The sequence below is a fragment of the Medicago truncatula genome, chromosome 4 (assembly GCF_003473485.1).
Source record: "Medicago truncatula cultivar Jemalong A17 chromosome 4, MtrunA17r5.0-ANR, whole genome shotgun sequence".
In the NCBI taxonomy this organism is placed as follows: Eukaryota; Viridiplantae; Streptophyta; class Magnoliopsida; order Fabales; family Fabaceae; genus Medicago; species Medicago truncatula.
In genome coordinates, this window is record NC_053045.1 from 1,901,137 (window position 1) to 1,924,916 (window position 23,780).

Genomic DNA, 23,780 nt, shown 5'->3' on the forward strand with positions numbered 1-23,780 from the left:
AATTCACCGTTCTCTGTCTCGAATGTCGAACAGTGATGTCAACGCTACTCTCAGTCTCTCAAGGTCACACATTAGTAGTAACTCTGTCGTTAAAAGAATCTCCACCATGAAAACCCTTTATGGCGTCCCAATGCCATGAAGGGGTCTTTATTTATGCTTCAACTTCTCCCGTATTGTGATTTACGCTCCAATACCTCATATTTAGAGGTGTCAAATGGGCCGGCCCGGCTCGGGCCCGAGAGGCCCGACTATTGAAATGGGCCAGCCCGGCCCGGCCCGTTTATGATTGGGCCGTGAATTCTAGAGCCCGGCCCGGGTGGGCCATGGGCCAGCCCGGCCTTGCCCGTTTATGTTTTATTTTTAAAATTTATTCACTTTTTTTTATGTATTTTCTTATGTATTAGTTACTCACCATTATTTGTTTGCTAAAATATGATTGGATGGACATAAAAATATAAATAATTTTTACATTAACATTGAATAATAATTAAACTCTAGATTATTCTTTCAATTAAATCAAATTAATAATTTATAAACTTTAAAATTTTAAAACTGTAAGCTAAACTCATCCATATTATTAAGTTTATTTTTTTAAATATTTTTTTGTTAATAAATTTTAAATTAGTTGATATTTTTTTAAAAAAAATATGTTGTTTTTTAACAAAAATAAAATGAAATATGGGCCAATGGGCCGGCCAAAACCCGGTGGGCCACCAGGCCCGGCCCAACTTTTTTATGGCCCAAATGGGCTTGGGCCGAAAAAGCCCGAGTGCATTTTTGGTTAGTTTTTTAGTCCCGGCCCAAAAATATGGGCTAATGGGCCGGCCCATGAGCCCGGCCCATTTTTGACAGCTCTACTCATATTGCATACATTTGATTTTCTTTTGCATAATTTGTGCGTTTTGTCTGCTTTGATACTTATATCCTCCCTCTCTATTTCCATTACATCTTTAGACAAGTGTTTCAATTTTCTCGTTTTTTCAACACGGATTACATACATTTTATATACATAATTTAACATATTAAGGTTTCAATTCTATCTTGGTTCATATTGTTAAAATATATTTTTTGGTTCAATTTGGTTCAAATTGAACCGGTTCACTGAACTGTTATGGCAGTTTGGTTCAGTTTGGAATGAATCATCAAGAGTTTGGTTCATTTTTTTTGAACTGCAGTAAAATTCAGTTCAATTCAGTAAAGTTTTCTCTGTGAACCAAACCATGGACAGGCCTACTTAGAATATGTTGGCTTAACAAGCTGCAAAATTGGCGTAACAGGTTATAGAATTTACTTGAAAAACTATTGGCTTAAAAAGCTACAATATGTTATAGTACTTATATACTATGAAAAGTGAATCAAACAGAATTCTCTCCTAACTTCATTTATCCATTTCCAATTATGTATGATACAAGAAATATTACGGTGGAAAAGACAACAAAAAATCCCACAAAAACAATTGATAGGAAATTCAACAGTTACCATAAATTAAACCTAGATCTGGCAAAAACAATATAATGGGCTGGCAACAATATTATTCTCATCTTCATACAGAAAAAAGAAAATGGAGCAACACATTTCTTCAGCCATGGATATATGGAAACAACACTTGTAGAAGCAAAATATGGAAAACCATTGACTAAGCTGCTTGAACTGGCTAGTCAAACACTCAGACCGGATAAAATCAGCTGGGTGTTCTTTTTTTTTTTCAATTAGTTTATGTTGGGGTTTATTTAATTGGCTACGTCACCCGATTTACCAGTCCGGGCTTTATAAGTATATTCTGGATTATCACGTAGACCTAACTTAGAGAGAACAAAACAATAGGAATCCCAGTCGGTTCTTCTGAGGTATTTCAGCAACTTTTTCCTCTTTTGAACCATTGCTATCAGACCTTTCCGAGAATGCACATCCTAAAGCATCACAGAAAGAGTTTAATCAGGGATAAAATAGTAATACTATGCCAGACCAGAGCTCTGTAGCCATATTTCCCCTTTGTCTAGGAGTAACTAGAGGACAGGGAATAATTAATGTGACCAGTGATAAGGGTTATTCATTGCCCACTAGGATAGGCATGTCAAAGAGCAAAAATCGCAGTAAGGTAAGTAAAACAAAGAGCATAATATATAAATGTGGACAGTATGCAGTTACCAATTCAAAATTATATTAAAGGCCGTGGTTAAGATTTTGTTCACAGAAGAATCATAGCAACTGTGAACATATTTTCTCTGCACTGGGATCAAATTGAGCCGCATATTACACTTTCCACCATGTTAAACAAATGATGAACTCGTAGAACACAGAAAATTACAACTTCCGACATCGGAACTAAAATGGAGCGGAAGCTTACGAGAAATGAAATACTAGGGTCACATCACACTCTTTAACATACTCCTGTAAACACACTCCCATCCATTAAGCCATGTCACTATTTTTAATGATGTAATGATATTAAACTTTCTTTTATTAATTTGGATATTAACCTTTCACCTTCTATACTCACCATCTCCATTCTCCACCAAAACGGTCCTGGTCTTGCAAGTTCTCTTGGTTGTCCACTACAAATTTTTCTGTCAGATCCCAGCTTTCATCCAATCTACCCAACAATATTCCTTTTCTAAGATGGTTGTGTATAAAAAAATTGTTTACTCTTGCTTTTTGAATTTTAAGTTTGTTGGTCTGTTCGCAAATTTCGCATTCATTCATGCTGCTTACGTTATTGTTACTCGTGCCTATGGGTTATTGCAATTGATTTTTAAGCTATGATTTTTATGACTCTGGCTAAGATTGCAATTGAATTTACCCACCTTCATAGTAATACCCATCATAATTTGTCTGAGATACAATGAAACCTAAATTGTTTTAGATAAACAACATGGCCACCGGAGCTTGCTACATAAACAATATGTTGGCAGCAGATCACAAGATAGAGACGACCAAGGGAGATTGCGATTGAGATGGTAGACAACGGAAAGCAGGCTCATGTCGTGGAGATGAATTTCAACAAATTTTTTTCTCCCTCAACTTACAGGACCAGTTAACTGGTATGATTAAAAATAGGGGCTGACGTGACTTAATAGATGTGTGTGTTTAAAGAAATGTGTTAAGAGAGTGTGACCCTAGCATTCCTCGGAAGCTTTTATTAACTCATTTGCAACATACAGTTCAATAGAAGACACTACAAAATAAAGCTCCCGAGCCAGACAACAAAAAGCGGGCTCATGTCGTGGAGATGAGACTCTGGAATGGCTAAATTTCAACAAATTTTTTTCTCTCTCAACTTACAGGACCAGTTAACTGGTAAAGATCAAAAATAGGGGCTGACGTGACTTGATAGATGTGTGTGTTTAAAGAAATGGGTTAAGAGAGTGTGACCCTAGCATTCTTTGGAAGCTTTTATTAACTCATTTGCAACATACAGTTCAATAGAAGACACTGCAAAATAAAGCTCCCGAGCCAGACTAAGTCGAGTCAAACTGCCATTATATAAAAAAAAAAAACAAAAAAACAAAACAAAAAAAAAACATATATATTAAAATACTAGCTCAAGATAAAGTTCTAACTGAATGATAGAAAATCCAATCATGGCTGTGCATTATGGACCCGGTCTCCTTTGCAGAATATTTATAAAGTTGTACAGATATGACCAATGTTGTTAGTGGCAGATGGCCAAAAATCTGTCGTATAAACACACCATTGCGGCCCCCTTCACAAAATGCCTATAGTGGTTGTCAAAAAATCGGCTAAACCAATGCCATTTAACAACACTGGTTATGACTCGCCATACAGTAGGGTCTTAAAAAAAAAGTTAGTACTAGAGTTGGTTGATTGTAACTACAAACTCTACTCCTACCTAACAGAAGCACATTCAAATATCACCTAACAGAAGCACATTCAAATATCGCAGCCAGAAGAAAATTTTACAGACTATGAAAACTGGTAAAAAGACGGCACTTTTAAACTAGTTAAAAGAAACACGTAACAGACTAAAACAGTCTTTCATAAACAAAGCAGAACAGTAGACACTATCAACAGTGTTTGTACATCAAATAGTTGAACATACAGATATTCTATTGAGGAGTATTCTAGCCATTGATCTACAGACGCAATAATATATCAGAAAAATGACAAACAAAGAAGCAACTCACCTTCTTGTGTAGAACTGATGATAGATGCTTAATCTTGGTTGTGAGTGTCGCAACTGCACAACACATTAGTGGGTTAGTATTAATTCATCAACAAGTTCCTACTAATATTCCACACACTTGATCAGATCATGAAAGAAAATAAGTAAAGCAAACCTATTTGGTCCCGTCCAAATTTAATATCAAACACTTCACAAAGCAGTTAATGAATAGTAGTTTCCATTACCTTGAACACGAGCAGAGCCACAATCTGACTCGGACATCTTAAATTCATCTCTAACCTTTGTGAGCTCAATTTTCAACTTTTCGGCAGAGGACATGTTATCCGGATGAAAATACTGGAATAAAAATAGAGTGGAAATATTAGGACAATGAATTAATTAACACCATTAACAAAACAAAATGTGCCTATCCATCGACATGTGAAGCAAAACAATCCAGACACCACGAGGTTAATTCAAAATATCATGCGACCTACAACTCTCAATTACAGAAATGACCAAAGCAATCAACAAATAGCAAGAGATAGACAATAACTTGATGAATTTCATCATGAGGCTGTAATAGCTTAAAAAAAGTGGGGAGAAAAATGTTTTGATATATTAATGTTTGACTATGGATTCAACATTCACTAGATAAGCAGCCTTTTAGATTAATTGAATAGAGAGAAAACAAAGAACAAATAATTTAGAGTTATTAACCACGGGCTTTGAGATTTGACAATTGTAGCTATCAGATGAAGGTCAAACCTCAACAATTCATGAAGGACAGACAACAAATCAAAATTATAAATAAGATATATATCAAACGAAACCATGCTTGCCTTTTCAACAAGATGCTCTTTAGGAGGCTTTGACAGGTAGCTTGGAGTCCCGCCAATCAGGGACAACATATCAATTCTCTGCACTGAAAAAATCACACCATCACTTATATTTTTTATATAAAATCACATCATAATAGCCTTACAACATGACCACAGTCCCCCACCTGGCAAGATCTATTATAGATTTATTTTACATTCAATCACACTACTACATGACCAAAGACGCAATATACAAAGATATATTCAGTGTTGTCAATCGCGGATTGTAGAAAATAGTTGTTTCTTCTAATTCGACTACATTATAGTGGTCCTATATCCCCTACTTGACAACACTTTACACTAAGGCTCTGTTTAGCAAGACAAATTTCAGCTTTTTTTTACTAGCATATTGAGCTTCATGACTGGCTACTTCTAGTAGGGTTTGAGCTTATAGCTTATAGCTTATCATCTTTTTCCCATTCAACCCACTAATTTATCAACTATGGGCTAGTTTATCCACTATCAGCTACCTTATCTAGTATCAATTATAAGTTCATCCGTTATCGCAGCTATCCACTATTTTTTACCAAACATAACCTAAACAGTGTCTTGCAAAACAATAGCAAATTGTTCAAATTCAACTATGCTGTAGCGTCGCATTTCGACAACATCGGATATACTAACTCAAGGATTTCCTCTTTAGAGGAAGATGAAATGCCAAGCGTCTCTAGTCTATCATTATCGTCATCACCATCATATCATAACTAAAAGGAACGATTGAAACAGTATCAAATCAAATCAACAAAACAAACAAAATTAAAAATATTACTAACATGAAGCTTTGGGTTTCTCGGCTTCTTTAGCTTTGATATGTTGAACAGAATCTTTCAAAATGTTAAACACTTGATTTGTATCAGCACTAGATTTACTCGATTTAGCATCAATTTCATCCATTTCCCTCACTTTCTTCAACCTCTCACTCAACTCAGCAATTGAAAACCAATCTTTTCCTTTCACTTGAGGCCTCAAATTCTTCAATTTCTCACCCAATTCATCATGCATATATAACCTAACAGTACCAAAACTCCCTGAATCATTCACCTTCGCTAACCTATCCCTTATCTCCTTCCCAAACATTGAATCTGGTAACAAACTCGTCCCACTATTCCCCGGCGACATATTCGGTCTCCACCTCGGCGTCACCGGAGTCTGATTCGGCGCATTTTTCAGCTGATTTAAACTTCCACGAATCACATCAAGTCCAATCCCACCACCACCAATGGTAGTTTTCGACGAATCCGAACCAATATTCGCAGCGGAATCTTTGGATCGATTATGCATTCTACTATACATATCCTGAAACGAGATTGTCTTCTTCTGAGTTAATAGATCATCGGAATCAGGTACGGTGGTTTTGTAACGGAAGCTTTGGATTTTGCTCATGATATCAACAGAGGATTCGCTTTGTTTCGAGGGAGAGAGAGGGGAAGGTGTTGTGTTTGAGGTTGGTTGTTGTTTGAATGAGCTTCTGACTTGGCGTAAGGACTCGGAGAAGGAGGGTCTTTTGTCGCCGTCGCCGCCGTCATTGTCGCCGGAGTTGGAGGTGGAGAAGAGGTGGTGGAGTGGTGAAGAGTAGGGTTTGGGTTTTGTGGTTTTGAGACGGAGAAGAAGCGCCATTGGTGGTGGTGGAGAAAGAGAAAGAGGGGTTTTTGTGAGATTAGGGTTTTTGTATTTGGTTCATTTTAGATGCTGTGTAAGGTTGAAGAAAAAAGTGAATGCAAACAGTAAAATTGTAGATTTAAGTTTTTTTTTTTCTTTCAAAAAAGCATTTAAGCTTAAATATGCAATTGTTTGTATTAAGGGAAATGTTAAACATTTAGTTTAGCTCAATCGGTAACTTCGAACTCCGGACATCATAAAAAAAAATATATATATATATATATATATATATATATATATATATATATGACAATATATGGACAAACATAAATTTAAAAAAAAAATATTTATTGACACAAAAATCTATAATCTAGAGATAAACTAATAAAAAATTATCGATTATGGTGGATAATTGATGAAGATTTTAATGTTAGGCTTAAAAAATTAGATTAAGATGTCATTGAGATTAAAGATTATGTTGTGAGTAAGAACTTTGCGGTTAACATATTTGTTGAGCATGGTATGGATGAGATTAGTGGATTAGTTGATGTTTCAAATTGTGTTCATGCCAAGACACAGTATATTTTGCTTTTCAGGTATGCAACCTAACTTATAAAGGTGTCAACTAGGAACACTTGTGATATAAAAATGTGGAGAAATCTTTATTATAAAGTTATATAAGTTTGACATATAGCAAACAAAACCCTAAGACCAATAGCTAGGGAGATTATAGAGGGTGATGGCAAGAGACAATATATTTTGTTTTGAGGCATGCAGCTGAGCTTATAAAGGTACTAGAAACATTTGTAATATAAATGTGGAGAAATCCTTGTTAACTGTTCAACCAAGGTTCATTATTGTTTACTTATGCTTTGGTGGATGCAAGAAAGTGTATATGACAAGTTGTAAACCATTTATCGGGGATAGATTGATGTCATTTGAAAATCAAATTTGGAGGAATCTTATTGATTGTAGTTGTGAGAGATGCAAATGATCAATATTTTTCATTAGCATTTGGAGTGGTCAAGAATAAGACTGAGGAGTCATGCTCGTGGTTCTTGAAATTATTGTCGGAAGATGTTGAGACAAACATGAGATGAATGTTTATTTTAGATTAACAAAAGTTAACCTTTATGATTGTATTAGTTTTCTAGATTTTCCATTTTTGCATTTCTGCTTATTTGTTTTTTAATTTCATTACAACATAATTTGATACCGATATTTGAAGATTAGTTTGATAGACTTTAACATATTTCATGTTTAACACATATAGGGTGTGTTTGGTAAAAAAAAAAAGCTATAAGCTAGCTGATAGCTGATAAGTTAGCTGATAGCTGATGGATGATAGCTGATAGCTTATAGCTGAAAATTTAGCTGATTAAAATTAAAAGTGTTTGGTAAAAGAGTGATGATACATGTACCACCCCATGTGGCAATACACCCTTTACACCCACACAAAATTCTGAGACGTGGCAACTTGGACCCCACATAAATAGAAGATAAAATGTGGTTGTGAGATGAACTTATCAAAATATCTCTAATACATGGGGTGTACAATGGGGTGTAGGAATAAAGGGTGTTCATGTAACATTTTCCTTGGTAAAATTAGCTGTTGAAGTGACTATAAGTATAAAAGGATATGCTTGTTTAATATCATATGTATAATTTTTATTACTTAACGCATTTATTTTTAAATATTTAAATATATTTCAAATTATTTTCATCTCCAAAATAATAAATGTATTTATGAATTCAATCGAATTTTTTATTTTACAATTTTTATTTTATTTTTATGATATTTATTTAATTGCTTCACTATTTATTATAAATTTTATATAAAATTATATATTATATGAATTATGAGCAAAGTAAAAAAAAACAAAAAAGTGGACAAGAAAATTTAAAAAGTCATATATGGTAAACGTGGTTAGTTTAAGAAGATAGTGGGTAGTTTTTTTTTTATTATAATAAAATTAAGAAAAGGTTAGAATGGGAAGAAAGTATAAAAAGCTACAAGCTATAAGCTAAAAAACTACTTGGATTAGCTTCTTAAAAAACGCTATAAGCTAGTGAGAAAAGCTTTTTACCAAACACATCTCATTTTATCAAAGCAAGCTTATAAGCTAGTCCAACAAGCTATAAGCTATCTTTTTTGTGTTATCAAACAGCCATATATGCCGATTTTAAAAAGAAGTTTATAGGAGGCCTTTTTATAAGGGACCTTGTGATGGTTGCCTTTTCTCGAATATAAAGTTGTAGTTCAAGTGGTTTAGGTGTTTTTATTTAGATCCCTTAACAGGAATTAGGAATTGAACTCATGACACATAACTCATAGGCGCGATGCTTTACCATTACACTCGATGTAAATGCTTGAAATTTAGATGCAAATGTTAATATATATATATATATATATATATATATATATATATATATACATATATATATATAATAACTTTTAGTTCAAAATATTTATAAATACCTATTAAAAATGAAAATTTTGAGACTTTGAGGTGATCATGGCCCTCCCCTGTCCCTACCTGGCTCCGCCATTGGGTATATGACAACATAGTATCATGCATGTGTCCCAGAAAAGGCTAAATACAAGTATAGAAGCTAGAAATTGGGCTGCAACTTGGGGAATATGTGAAGAAATTAAGGTAAATATAGTCTGTACATGTTTACCGGGGATATGGATAAAATAACTTATACTTGTATTTTTTTGGAGCCGATAAGCATACCTTTGTAGGCATGCAGTTACATACTACAACAATGAGTAAAAGGTCACATAACCTATAAGACTTTGAACCTATTAGAGTTTAGATCTTCGTCAATATTCTTCATGTCCAATTAGAAGCTACTCGATTCAAAAACAACCTAACATAGTGTTGATCTCTCATAAATTGGAAATATAAAAGGATATAGCGAGATTCGTTCTCCAATGAAGTCGCCACTATTCTAATCTAAAACTTATAAAGGATCAATGGAAGATTGTTATAATATTATAAAATCCGTGTAAAATTTCATTAAAAAATATAAAAGATACACATGAATTTAATTAAAAATATGAAGAAAAAAAATAATGAAAGATAATGTTTAGGATAGTAAAACTTGATGTAAATTTTTATATAAACCACACACAAACACTAACATGTTTGAAAAAAACAAGTCAGGAAAAAAAGAAGGAAAGACGAGAGGAAAGAAAAAAGAGAGAGGGTTTTAAACATGGTAGAGGAGAAGAAGAGAGCAAAAAGAGTCATGCATCACCATTTTTGTCAACTTTGACCATAATCATCTTGACCATTATCATTCATCACAGTCATCATCTCCTTTCTATAAATTCTCAACTAAGAAGATATTAATACTCTTCCTAAGGATTATAAATTGAGTTGAGTGCTCGTCGTCACTCAATGCATAGTTTTGAAGCTCGATCAAAACCTGAGTCTAAATTGTTTATTTTCATGTAAATGTTCTATCTTTCAATCTTCAATAGTGTTTGTCATTTTTTTTTCTCCAATAGTGTTTGTAAATTCCTTTTTCAAAAAAAAAAAGTGTTGGTAAATTCCTTAAAAAAAATTGTTTGTAAATATTTCTAAAGTTTCCTTTAACTTATAAATTTACTCCAAACACTACAAGAAACTTGACCTCTAGTGACGGGCAAAAACCATCACTAAAGGCTATTTTCCATAGGTATATGTGGCCAAAACTTTCACCCACGGCCACATTGGCCGTGCACTATACTTAGCAAGTTGCAACGGATTTTTGTCTGTCGGTGCATGTTTTACCTACGAACAGTACCTTTATCTACGGACGGGTTGTGTGTCTGTATAGGATTTTTCTACAGACTAGTACTTTTACCTACAGCGTCTCTGGCCGTGGGTAAAAACCAATCCCACAATTTTTTTTTTATAAAATGTCCCCCTTTTTTTTTAAAAACGGGAAACCCCCAAATATTTTTTTTGAGGTATTATTTATTGTTGTTGCACTGTATTATATTTTTCTCCATCATACAAACTGGTTAATAACTATAAAAACATTTATATTTCATCAAAAAAATTGGTAGATTAATATTCTCAAGGTATTATTCACCAATTATCATATAAACTAAAATCAACACCAACATATATTCTCAAGGTATTATTCACCAATGTGGACAAATCATATAACTAAAGACAACACCAAAATACACAAAATGAGTTTTAGTACTTATAAGATGCAGAAACTGACAGACACAGTTTTTATATGGTTCTACCCTATCAAGAACAATCATATACTTTTCTTCACATCATGTTCCGCCAAAACCAGATCATCTTCCTCTTCTCCATCAATGCACCTTAAAATAAGACCAAAAATAATTAACAGTTAGAGAGATGGATACGTTGTCATGCAATAAGTTGCCAAATTATCATCCCTCGTATTAAAAATATTAAAAAACCAAAATAACATAGAACAAGTGCGATATATTCAATGGACATACCAGTCTGAATCAATTGACAAATCACAAGGTTCAAAAACTTGTCAACTCAAAATGTAACTAATTATCTCTGGCTATGACTTTCTTTCTCTTAGAGTATATCCAACCAAATCCTAGGTGACTAGGCTTATTATTGTTCAAGTCCAATGGCTAGTCCATGCTTGTTCTATTTCATTGCTCACATCATATTCATCTTCCTGTTCTCTATCTATGACACCTCAAACACCTATGTTCAATCTTTTACCTTGCCAAATTCAACATGCACGTTACGTCCGTGCATGTGCGCATGTGCAAACACACAAAGTCATCTGCCAAGTGATAAACTTATCTTGCACAGACATTTTTGCTCCATCAAAGAATTCATTCAACTTTATCACACCTAATATGTCACAGACCACAAACTGCATCGGCTAACATAAAGATTACCAACAGTATACATACATCTTTACCAAACTCGCAGTCACATAAGTTTTAATTCATGACAAAGAAGAAGGAAAAAAGTTGCAGCTAGCACATAATTAGTGAACGCACATTTACCCTCATTGAAAGATAATACCTTAAAAGTGCAGTGAACCAGTGCCACTTGTAGTTTGTTGATTATTACCAATAGAACCATTTGGAGCACTTGCAACATCAGGTACCTAAGTGAAAAAAAAATGTATTTTATTTTCTTGAAAAACATTCTTGAAGTTGAAAAATAAGATTTATTACCTCTTGAGCTACAGCCTGTAAGACATCATTAATTTGTGGATCATCAGAAAATCGCATTTGAAGCACAACAACAAGATTTTCAAGTACACTTTCTACTTTTTGAAGTCTATCTTCTGAATTAGTGCGTTGAGATGAAATATTTGAACTAGCATGTCGTGGAAGTTTGCCAAGACAACGCACACGTCCTCTTCTTTCAGGCCCTTTCACTGTTGAGTATGTATCATTCATCCAATTTGTAGAATCTTCAGTGACTTGAGAATTTTCTGAATTTTCTACCTCTGCCATATGCTTCTTTAACTCCTCCTACATGAAGAACGTTATAGTGAATTTTCTTCTTGTAATCCAAGTAAGGTTCAAGTTATTACTTACAAGGAAACTATACTTAAGCAAGTTAGTAGACAGTACACCTTTCATGAAATTTTACACAGTTCCTTACTATAAATAAATATATCTTACAATTGTTGAAGCTGCCTTTTCAGTCAAATGCTCCCGTCTTTTCGAGTTCGGGTTTCAATATAAATTTCAGCTCGAGAAGGTTGCACTCCTATAGCCTTCGTTGTCTAAAATTTGTAATAAGAACAGTAAGCATTCTATTTGCAAAACAACCTAGTTTAAAATACTAATACAAGTCATACAAAGAAACATACCATCTCATGAATTAGCCTCGGAAGATTCTTGGTTCCCATGCAATGTAAATCCTCATATTTTGAGCGATTCCTTTTGTTGATTTGACTTATTTTCTATAAACAATTGAATACAAAGCATTAAAACACAATTCAAATAAGTCATTGTTGTAATTGTTGTAGTAGCTCTTGTTGCAGTAGCTGACTAGTCTAATTACCAACACAATTACAGAGAAAAATAGTGGGATGTAAATAAAAAGACGTGACATAAGCAATATTCTTAGATAAATTCAGCATTGAAAATAGGCAGTGCATTGAAAATAAACATATACCTTCCCTTCATTGGAACACCAATGGTGCACTAAAGCACGATATTGGGACGGATCAACTCTTGTGTCAGGGATGATAGAAGCCATTTCCTCTTCAGTTTTGCTTTCATTATACCCTTTTGATTTCAAATCATGCTTAAATTGTCTCCACTTACTGTTCATGTTATCCTTTAGTATTTGTGTTGTTTGCTCGGTCAATTCAGGAACAAATCGGAACTTACTCTATTTATTAAAAAGCCAAATTGTTAGACATTTTGTAACGTAATAAAATATCACAATAAATAAGCAAATTACTCTTTTGTTAAAAAAAATTTAATTATGTTTAAACTTCTAAATTTTTGAAAGATTTTTTACATATATGTTTATAACATCGAAATACACTCTTTTGTAATTTTTTTTTTTGTTTATTAACATGTAATGAATTAAATATGAATTTTTCTAAAAGCCAAATTTTCAAGATTATATTAATGAAAATTTGGACCTAATAATAAAATTTTAAGTTACCTTTTTTGTGGAGGAACTTTGTATAATATTCTAAGTCAGTATGTGAAAAATATGTTACAAATTTAAAAGTTTAAGCACAATTAAGCAAATTTTAATTTTACAAGGACTAAAAGTATGTGTTGGTCCCTGTTAAATTGAAATTTGTTTAATTATACTTAAACTCTTATAATTTTAAATGATTTTTAACAGATATGTTAAGAACATTATAATAATCTCTTTTATAAAAAATTAGAATTTTTTAACATGTAATGAAATAAATATAATTTTTTTAAAACGCCAAAAATTCAAGATAAAACTAACGAAAATTTGGACCTAAAAAAAAAAAATTAGCTAATTTATTGTGGCGGAACCTTTTATAATGTTTTAAATAAGTATGTAAAAAATCATTAAAAAATTTAAGATTTTAAGCATAATTAAACAAATTTTAATTTAACAGGGACTAAAAACACTAACGGAAAATTTTGTAGGACTAAAAAGTGTGATTTATTTTTATAGGGACTAAAAACAAAACTGCAGATATTTATAGGGACCAAAAACTTAATTAACCCATTTTTTTTTGTTACAAGGCAAAGAAAAAGAAAATAACCATTGAGATTAACAACAAGAACAACAACAACCAAGCCTTATCCCATTAAGTGGGGTCGGCTACATGGATCAAATGACGCCATACTGTTCTATCATACACCAAATTTGGATCCAACTCATTGACCTCTAAATCTTTTCTAATGGTTTCTCTAATAGTTTTCCTAGGTCTTCCTCTACCTCTTTTAACTTGACTCTCCTCCATTTGATCTACTCTTCTTACCACGGCATCTATGAGTCTTCTCTCTAGATGTCCAAACCATCTAAGCCTATTTTCTACCAACTTTTTTACTATAGGTGCTATTTCCACTCTCTCTAATGGTGTCATTCCTAATCCTATCATGTCTAGTCTTACCACTCATCCAACGCAACATCCTCATCTCTGCTACACTTACTTGATTCTCATGTTGACTCTTAACCGCTCAACACTCCGTACCATACAACAACGTCGGTCGGACTGCTGTCCGATAGAACTTTCCTTTCAACTTAAGTGGTACTTTCTTATCGCACAAAACACCTGAGGCTCTTCTCCATTTCAACCACCCAGCTTGAATACGATGACTTACATTTGCTTCTATTTCTCTGTCATTTTGTACGAAGGACCCAAGATATTTAAAACGTGTAACTTGGGGTATGATATGATTTCCAACTTTCACCTCCAAGGTAGACCTACTTCTCCTTCCGCTGAAGTTACATTCCATATACTCCGTATTGCTTCTACTCAAGCGGAATCCATACGCTTCTAAGGTTTGCCTCCAGGTCTCTAGCCTCCCGTTCACTTCCTCCCTCGACTCACCCACCAAGACTACATCATCTGCAGAAAGCATACATCTCGGTGCTAACTCTTGGATGTGTTCCGTCAATACATCCAAAACTAAAGTAAAAAGATAAGGACTTAGGGTTGACCCTTGGTGCAATCCTATTGTTATGGGAAAATCTTCGGTAGTCCCATCCTACGTCCTCACACTAGTTGAAAGCTCCCTCATACATATCATTGATAGCCCTAATATAGGCAATTCTAACCCCTTTCTTCTCAAGGGCTTTCCACAAAATCTCTCTTGATACTCTATCATACACCTTTTTCCAAATCAATGAAAACTAAGTGCAAGTTTTTTTTATCCGTCCGATATCGCTCCATCACACGTCGAAGTAAGTAGATTGCTTCCATAGTCAACCTCCCAGGCATAAAATCAAATTGGTTATCCGTAACTCGAGTCTCCTTTCTTAGTCTTCTTTCGATCACCCTTTCCCATAATTCCATGGTATGACTCATTAGCTTAATTCTCCTATAATTCGCGCAACCATTGAAATTAACACTGAAAAAATTAATTACCCAACGAAAAAACACTGAAGAAATTAATGTTGGTACTATTCTCTATATACATGAGATTCCACACATCTCCATATTCACGCTGTGCCTACTTGACTTGAAAAATAAAATAAAATAGGATCCTTTGGTTATTTAACACCCAGATTATAACAAACAAATCAAATCGCAGAATCTAAATCTTTAACTCCACGCTTCTCAGAAGTAATTAATTAATTATGTAAGTACCCTTTTTTTTTTTTTTTTTTTTTTGCCTTAGAGTACCTTTGTAAGTACAGAAAAATCAATCCAATGCGTAATCATTCAATTACATCAAACTCAAAATTCAGTCAAAACACATCAAATATGCAAATCATAAAGGAAAGTTTTGGGAAGACAGGTAAGCAGCAAGCACATCAATAATTGCGTTAGATTTATACTTAGACGAAAATTAATACTATTAAATAAATTAACCTTGTAATAGCTAGAATTGAATTTGGTTAAAGTAAATTGAGTATAAAAGTTATTTTAATTGTGAGTTAAAAAATTAATTTGAAGAATTAAATTAACGTATAGAGATAAAGTAATTGAATTTGAAAATACTGAATGCATACATGTTTAAAATTATTTTTGAGGGAGAAAAGAGTCATTCTCTAGACATAAATTGATTCTAACATCTTTAATCGTTATAATTTTTTTTCCTTTCAATTTAGCCCTCTTTTCATAAAAAAAATATATATTTATTTTTACCATAAGATTAAGATATATTGTTTTCCTCTTAAGTTGAGATTTATAACTTTTGTTTCAAAATGATTTCTTTTTCAACATTGATATTTTTTTTAAAAAAATTTGTATAAAAGTGGCAAACGTCATTTGAAACTTATACACATCTAAAAAATTTTAAGTTTGAATCTAAATAAACATGTCCAATATAACAATATTAACGTTGTGAGTTAAGCTAACCTTTAACTTTAATTTTCAATCTATAAAATCCATAATTTTTCAAAGTTTATTATATAAAAAAAAAAACGTATTTTTAGTTAAGAATTATACGAAAAACTCCTAGAGAAATGTACCTATCTTTTGTCTAAAAAAAATTGATTTTCAATCCCCAACAGACGGCACTAAAATTTTCACTTCGCCAATATTTTTAAAATCTGAATTTATACGAAAATAAAGTTAGGAGCTCCACTATTTTTTCTTTTTATTGCATTATGTTTATATCCCATCACTTTATTTCCTTAAATGTTTTTTAGCTTATATATAACAAAAAAAAATCCTAAGTTATATTTTTTTCCTAAAATAACCATTTACATTTTCTTGAAAGAATTTATTACATGAAATACATTCATACATTTAAAACAACGAAAAAAAATCTAAATAACCGTTAGTCAAAAAACATAATAATTTATTCTTATAGTATTAGTATTATTTTTTGACAAAATATTCTTGCTATTAATATTTTCTTGACTTGAGCAATTAATATTGATCATTTTTCTACAAATAAAAACAGAGTCAATACATAAAAAAGATTTTATATCTCCAGAATATTTTTATTCTTTTTTCGGTTACAAGAATAATTTTATTTGACTTCTCACAAAAACAACAAATAAAAACATACAAGAAGTGGAACTTCTTCTTGATCAATTTCAACCCTTCTTTTTTAATTATTATAATTATAATTTTGTACCTTCTTATATGACAATGACTAAATGAATTGAAAAACAAGATAATCATGAGCACCAATGATAAATAATCTCTTCAAACTTCACAAAACATAGAATAAGATTTGAATCTCACCTACATTAGTGCTAACTTTGTTTCCTTAAAAAAAAAAAAAAAAAAACTTTGTATAAAAAGGTCTTCACTCTTTGCTCCTCATTATAATCCTACTTAATTGATTAAATTATCTTTTACCATTGACACTGTTTAATTCGATGAATTATCCTTTGCAGTTGCGTGCATATTAATTTTTTTGATCAATAGTTTAGTGATTCAACCTCGCACATTTTTAAATATGAACATGTTTCTGATATTCAACAAACTCCAATCCTATACATAAACTATATTTTATCAGTTCTCATAAGCTTAGTTCAGTTGCCATAAATAATGCATATTATATACAAGATTCAAGTTCAAATCTCGGTTACCAAAAAAACTCACGGAACACATCTATTTCGTTTATTACATCAAAAATTGGAAAACAAGAAAAAGAGTAAAATAAAGAGAGTAGATGGAATGCCACGTTATACAAAAGGGGTAGGTAGGGCCCACAGTCCACACCACCAAAGCCAAAACTCCTTTGGCTTTAGGTTTGTTTGTCAACACCAACACAACCAACAAAGACAATATATAAACCCTTTCACTCTTCTCAATTCCAACTTTTTCATTCTCATTCATTCATTCAATTCACCAAATTTATTAACACAAACTCTCTCTCAATCCCTTTTTCTTCGCAACCACATCTTCATCTCTCTCTCTCTCTCTCTCTCTCTCTCTCTCTCTCTCTCTCTCTCATCATGGACGACGATAACTGGGTCGAAACAGCCATGGCTGACGACACAATCGTCGCTAACTTTCTCCTTTCCTTCACAAAAAAACCTTCATCTCCTCTTTATCCACCGTTTACCGTTCACTGGAACGTTCAAAAACCACGTTCAAAGCTACGACGGAATCACGCCGTGAAGTTCACTAGAGCAAGTCCTACAACTCCTCTTTCTTGGTCCGCCGCTAATTCCGCTAGTACCGCCACCGCTAACACCGCCGTAACCCTCGCCGATGGTAATGAAGCATCATCCAGTCGGTTCATCAAATCGGTTCATTCTTCAAGATCTAAGGTTCGATTTCGTTTCTATTCAGTTTTTCTTCATCTTCTTCTCTTCCGGTTTAATCACCCGGTTTTTTTCTTCTTCCGGTTTTTTTTCTCTTCTGGCGTGTTTTGTTTGAACGAAACAAACCAGTTAAGAAAAAAAAGCTCTATTTTCTGGTTTCTTTCATCTCTGACTCTGACAGTTTTAATTTTTTTAGAAGAAAATACCATTTAATTTTTTTATTTTGACGATTTTATTAACAAGGGTAGTTTTTTCATTTAAAATATCAGATCGGTGGTTTTTGGCTATCTCCGATGAACGGAACCGCCGTGGAAGTGTTCTGTTAGTTTCCCTTGGATTAACAGAACTCATGGCTTTTGTGAGTTTTGTCGCGTTTTTTCCGCGCCGCATTAAACCTAAAATTACGGAAAAAACCCTACTTCCGAGGGTATTTTTGTCTTTAAAGTTTTAACAATAATAAAATTGGAAAACATTTGATTTTTATCCTTGTCAAAAAACATTATTTTTTTTTCTGTGTGAATTATTATTGATAATAGTGAATCAGATAAAATAAGATTTCATCATCATCAACAAAAAAGTAGGATTTAGTTTTACTTTAAAATTAAAATGAATAAATATAATAATTTGAACTGATTTTTTTATCATGAAAAAATTATAATAAACAAATATTATTTTTTATTGAAAAAATAAATGAGTATGAGTATAATAGTAATGAATGATGTAGTTGAATATTGTTATTGTTATTTGTTAGCTGAATCTGTCATAACTGCTTAAGCGGCGAAATATTGTTAAGGATAATTTCGTAATATTGACGTGTCCACACACAAGTAGTGGTTGTGTTGTACTTTGTTTTTTTGGGTTCTTGTGTAATGTGTAATGAGATTGTGGAATATAATCCACTGTGATCTCGCTCACTGTACTTTTCCGTGTGGACGCGTTCACACTTCACATTCACATGTTAGACTTTAGTTTTCCCCGACCATTGTGATAGTCCTCCAATCTTATTTTAAGATCAGAGGAATATTACATAAGTTGGTTTGGTCAAAACCACGGACACTTCTGATTGAAGGCTGGTGTCCGACACGTATTATGTTATTTTTTCAAAATTTTATCCGCGATGAGGATAATATGTGATGCAATCATTCAACCAAATCATATAAGAAGCAAAATAAAGTTGAAATTAAGAAAAAAAGTGTTCTATTGATAGAAACTATTTGTTAGCATCCTTAATTGGGGAAAATGTTGTATTAATGACAAAAGACTAATTAAGCTAGTCCAACACTTATTAGTGTTTGTAAATCTTAACTCTTAAGATAAAAATCTATCTTTTAAATGCATCACTAACATATTTTTTTTTCAATGGTAAAGTTTGTTAAAGAAAAATGTGAAAAAGGTAGTTTTTTTTCTTTCTTGATTTGTCACAATGTGAAAGATTAGTTTAATTATTATGAAGTAGTGGGACATAAGAGTGTGTGCCAAAAGAATAGGTGATGTTATTTATTTTAGAAATCATGGCATCTTATGAGTTTAGTGGGATTTACGTGATATACTCCACTGTATAGTACGGAAGTAGGGTCAGTGTAACATTATTATGATAGAATATGGTACATTGAGTACTGTGCTCTGAAGACAGATACTGGTAGGGTAGTAGTACTAGTAATAGTATTCTCCTACATTATTTACATTATTACATTTATTTGTGATGGTTGAGTGTCATTATTTTCAATACTTGTGCCTTCATAATGTTATGAAATTATGTTAGATTCTTGATATAATGTGATTTATGTATGTCTAAGCTCTGATATCTGAATATATTTTTTTGTATCTTGCAGGTTGATGAACAAACTGAAGCCACTGCCTACAAAAAGATGATAAGAAAGAAAAGGGTAAGTACAGATTTTTGTTTGAATGTCTTATCTGTTTGCACAACTTTTGTTTCAATAATTTCATCACATTCATGGGTCAAAATAAAAAAATGAAATCTTTTTCACTTTGTCTATGTGTCTGCAATTCATTTTGAAGAAAATGATGTGTCCTGTTTTGAGTTACATGCTTAGTATCTTAATGCTTTTGAATGCAGTCTCTGCCTGAACTACTTGAGGAAGAGAAGATGCTTCTGCAAGAAAGGGGAAATTTGAAAGATGTATGATATTGAATAACTCCCTTGAATAATGTATATATATTGACTATAGAGTATAGACCTTGTTGATAGGAGATATATTTCTTATTGTTTTTTGTATTGAAAATTTGAACAGAAACTGGCATCCATGAATTTCACAGTTGAGAGAGAAAGAGCCAAAAATGAAAGCTTAAAGAAGATTAAGGTGAACCCTTCTTGTTCTTTTACTCTTTTTAAGATCTTTTATTTTTCCTAATTGTCACTTTCAAAATTGAGTAGTACTGCTCTCTGTTACATAGCAATGTTTGAAACCTCTGCTTAACGATTACTTGTATTGAATGGATGTATTAATTTATCTAATTATGTCTATGATCTCTTGTAACAGCTTGATTTGGTGTCACAGAAGGCCACAAAAGAAGCCAGAACCTCTCTGGTGACTGGAAAAGCTATTGTTGTTGACGAATCAAAACATCTGGACGCAACCTGCAGTTCATCTACATTAGTTCAGTCTCAAACAGTTCAAGAGAAGGAATCATTTGTCATTACAATGAATGCTTCATCATCCTCATCGCAACAAGATGTTAATAACCGAGGATTCTTGCTGCCTGACCTAAATCTACCTCTAGAGGAGGGGTTCAACTTCTCTTAGATAAGCTTATTAACCGAGTCTGTGTAGATCTCAATCGTTGCTTGCAATATGCCTTTTAAGATCTAATGCATTGGTACCAAGTACTAACCTTAGATTATGCTAATGTAATTGTTGGTGGTAAGCCATTTTGCTTCCCTAACATGGTCAAAATCACAAAGTTATTATTTTAAATTCATGGTGGTACTGAGGGAAGTGTTAGTGTAGTCACTAGCCAGTAGAGATCCTTGCAACATCAGCTATAGTTTAATTTCTTTTTCCTTTCATGGTTTCTATTTTGTTCAAAGATTCTTTTTGGGAAACCCCTCAACATTTTTCCTCCTTTACCATAGAGAATATTTACATGTAAATGTAATTACATGGTCTACAATTAAGATAATATGAGATTCTGGTTCTTTTAGCAGGTTTGTGTTGGTCTGATTTGCTTGTTTTCTCAATTTTTATTGTGTGATTTGGTGGGGGGAATTAACTGTTTCTAGAACATGAAGTTGGTAGGGCACGTTACAATAATAATAACAAAAGTAGCATGCTTGTAAATTGAACTGCTCTCTGTTCTAACTTTGTTGTGGGACCACGGCTTTCCTAAAATCAGTGTTATCATACTTTTTGAGGATCCATCTAATTTTCACTTTTAATGTATACAAAAGAAAATATGTGATGGATCATATGAAAGGAAAAATGGGAAAGGAATAGAGAAGTGTGAAGTGAGCAAAGAATAAAGTGCATAAAATAATCACCACTTTATGTGAAATGGTAACCGACTAAAGAGATTGCTGAATGTGTTGTTCATTGGCAACTATCATGATGAGAGTGAATGGATCATTGAAGCATGTTTTAAGTTCAAACCTCATTGTCTTTATTGTACATCAAAAAATCATGGCGGTGACTAAAATCTTGGAACATAATTGTAGAAAAAGATGGAAATGAGCACTTTCATAAATCTTGGAGCATAATCGTCGAAAAAGATGGAAATGTATGAGCTTAAAAGCTTTTTGAGAGAATTTATCGTTCATTTGTGTCCTATAAGACTCGAAAAAGATTATTTGATGAATTCTTTCGAGAACTTGTTTTTCTTCTTGTCACCAAGAACTAGTGTATTTTAAGCTTCATATCGTTTTGAATATGTAGAAGATTTCATTCTTTTTGAATATATTTCTTTAAGTTTTAGTGAGCATGTTTTTGAAGGGAATATACACGTACAATATCATTTGACCAAGCCTATTTGAAGATTTGTTATGAGAAATTGAGAATGAGTGTTCAATGCTTTCTCTGTTACATGAGTATCTTTTCCCAGTCTGTTTTTCTATTCTTTTGTCGAAAATTTCCATGCACCCTAAAAATATGGTGGTACACTTCTTTGATAGTTTCTCTAGTCATTATTGGTTTTCTTGTTTGTCCTGCCTACAAGGCCGTGGATGATATGGTGTCCTGCCTAACTTCCATGAAGCGACTATTTTTTATGTGGGGGTTTGTAAGTTTTGGTGAGTTATAGTTATAGTGAGATTAGTTTATATGCAGGAGAATTCAAAATAATTTTACATATAAACATATAGAAGTGTTGAAAACACCATCTTTTTAACAATCTCTAACACTCGTTATTTTATTGGGTGAAATTTTTGTGGAACATATAATTTGGACATAGGTCATACATCTAAGTTAATGAATATCCAAAAATGTTAACTTTTACTATTTTTTGAGTAAATTTAAAATAAAAAAAAATAAAAAACTCATTTTTGTATATACAAAGAAAGAATTCACTTTTTTAAATCTACAAAAGAACATACCTTAAATTTATTGATAAAATACATGGACGTTTCTGTGGACATTATGAACATGTTACGCAATAACCCCTTAAAGAAAGGGCTAAACAAGGAGAACAACGGGTAACCGAAATGGAGGTTTGGGCGCTCGAGGGATTCAATGTTGCTAATATTTTACAAGAGATGTTGACTTATAAATCTGATCATATTAGATATCATCAAGAAGTACTCGGAACTACGATTATTAGTGGAAAAATACCAAAACTGGAGGATGCTTCATGATCTTTTTGATTGTTCGTTCGAGAACTACGATCTTTAGCTTTGGAATGGAATCATTTCCTTATATATGAGAAAGACTTCCAGATTCAAAATAATGAAGTTTAATTGGACTTAATCATAAGTTTTATTCTATGACTGATCAGTATAAACATCAACACCTTCGAATTGGATCAATTTTTCCTAGACAATTAAGTGCTTGAGCAAAAGAAAAACCTACATAATGGAGAAATTGTTGGGGAGGTAACAAAACCCTTTACTTTTCATTACAATACCAATAAGTCTGAAAAAGATGGATTATTTTGTGAAAGAATTTTTTGGCATATAAAAAATGGGATGTGTGCTTGTAGGAGTTATCGAGTAATCAGAGATAAAAAAAAGACGAGCCAAAATTTTGTGAACAATGCGGAGTAGAATCTGTTGATTCTCGGATACGTAGATATCAAATGGGGTATGTAAAATTTGCATGTCTAGTAACCCATGTGTGGCATTTGTAACGTCTTCCTAGTTATATTACGAGCCTACCCAAATTTTTCGTTTGTTAGGCCCTTAGTTAAACAACATACTTTCTTACAATCACGAGGTTCATTCTAATATGAAATCCAATCTTGAAGATACAATATCCAATTCTTTTTTGCTACTTAGGGTTTTGAAACATTTTGAAACAGACGAATTTCTCGTGGAACAGGTGCTATACAAGATCAATTATGTATTTAAGAATTGTTATGGTTTATCCGTTGATAGAATGAAAAGAATTAGGAGAAGAGGGATCCACTAACAATGAAAATGAAAATTAACCGGAAGATCGAAAAGTTGGAAGAAGAAATATTTTTTTGGTTTGACACATGGAATTAGCTAAGCACTTTATCCGAACAAATATAGAACCATACTGGATGGTTCTATGTCTCTTATCAGTTCCTCCTTCCGAATTGAGACCAATTATTCAAATATTTGGAGGGAAGCTAATGAGTTCAGATATTAATGAAGTATATGGAAGAGTTATCTATATGAACAACACT

General features: G+C 32.7%; 2 protein-coding genes and 1 long non-coding RNA gene across 3 annotated transcripts; 1 reads left to right on the top strand and 2 right to left on the bottom strand.

Annotated features, from left to right (window-relative positions):
* Positions 1-1,351: 1,351 nt before the first annotated feature.
* LOC11420499 (uncharacterized) lies at positions 1,352-6,720 on the bottom strand. Its single transcript, XM_003604251.3, has 5 exons — positions 5,778-6,720; positions 4,966-5,048; positions 4,369-4,480; positions 4,146-4,198; positions 1,352-1,910 (listed from the first exon to the last, which is right to left on the bottom strand). Exons 1-5 carry the CDS (start codon positions 6,619-6,621, stop codon positions 1,731-1,733), a joined length of 1,272 nt encoding a protein of 423 aa, XP_003604299.2. The 5' UTR covers positions 6,622-6,720; the 3' UTR covers positions 1,352-1,730.
* A 4,004-nt stretch (positions 6,721-10,724) lies between these two features.
* LOC112420995 (uncharacterized) lies at positions 10,725-11,409 on the bottom strand. Its single transcript, XR_003010906.2, has 2 exons — positions 11,078-11,409; positions 10,725-10,933 (listed from the first exon to the last, which is right to left on the bottom strand). It is a non-coding gene; the product is annotated as an uncharacterized lncRNA (long non-coding RNA).
* Positions 11,410-17,465: 6,056 nt separating this feature from the next.
* LOC25491292 (uncharacterized) lies at positions 17,466-21,128 on the top strand. The gene is made up of 5 exons (XM_013599176.3): positions 17,466-17,966; positions 19,793-19,846; positions 20,041-20,103; positions 20,216-20,284; positions 20,465-21,128. Exons 1-5 carry the CDS (start codon positions 17,649-17,651, stop codon positions 20,726-20,728), a joined length of 768 nt encoding a protein of 255 aa, XP_013454630.1. The 5' UTR covers positions 17,466-17,648; the 3' UTR covers positions 20,729-21,128.
* The last annotated feature ends 2,652 nt before the right edge of the window (positions 21,129-23,780 follow it).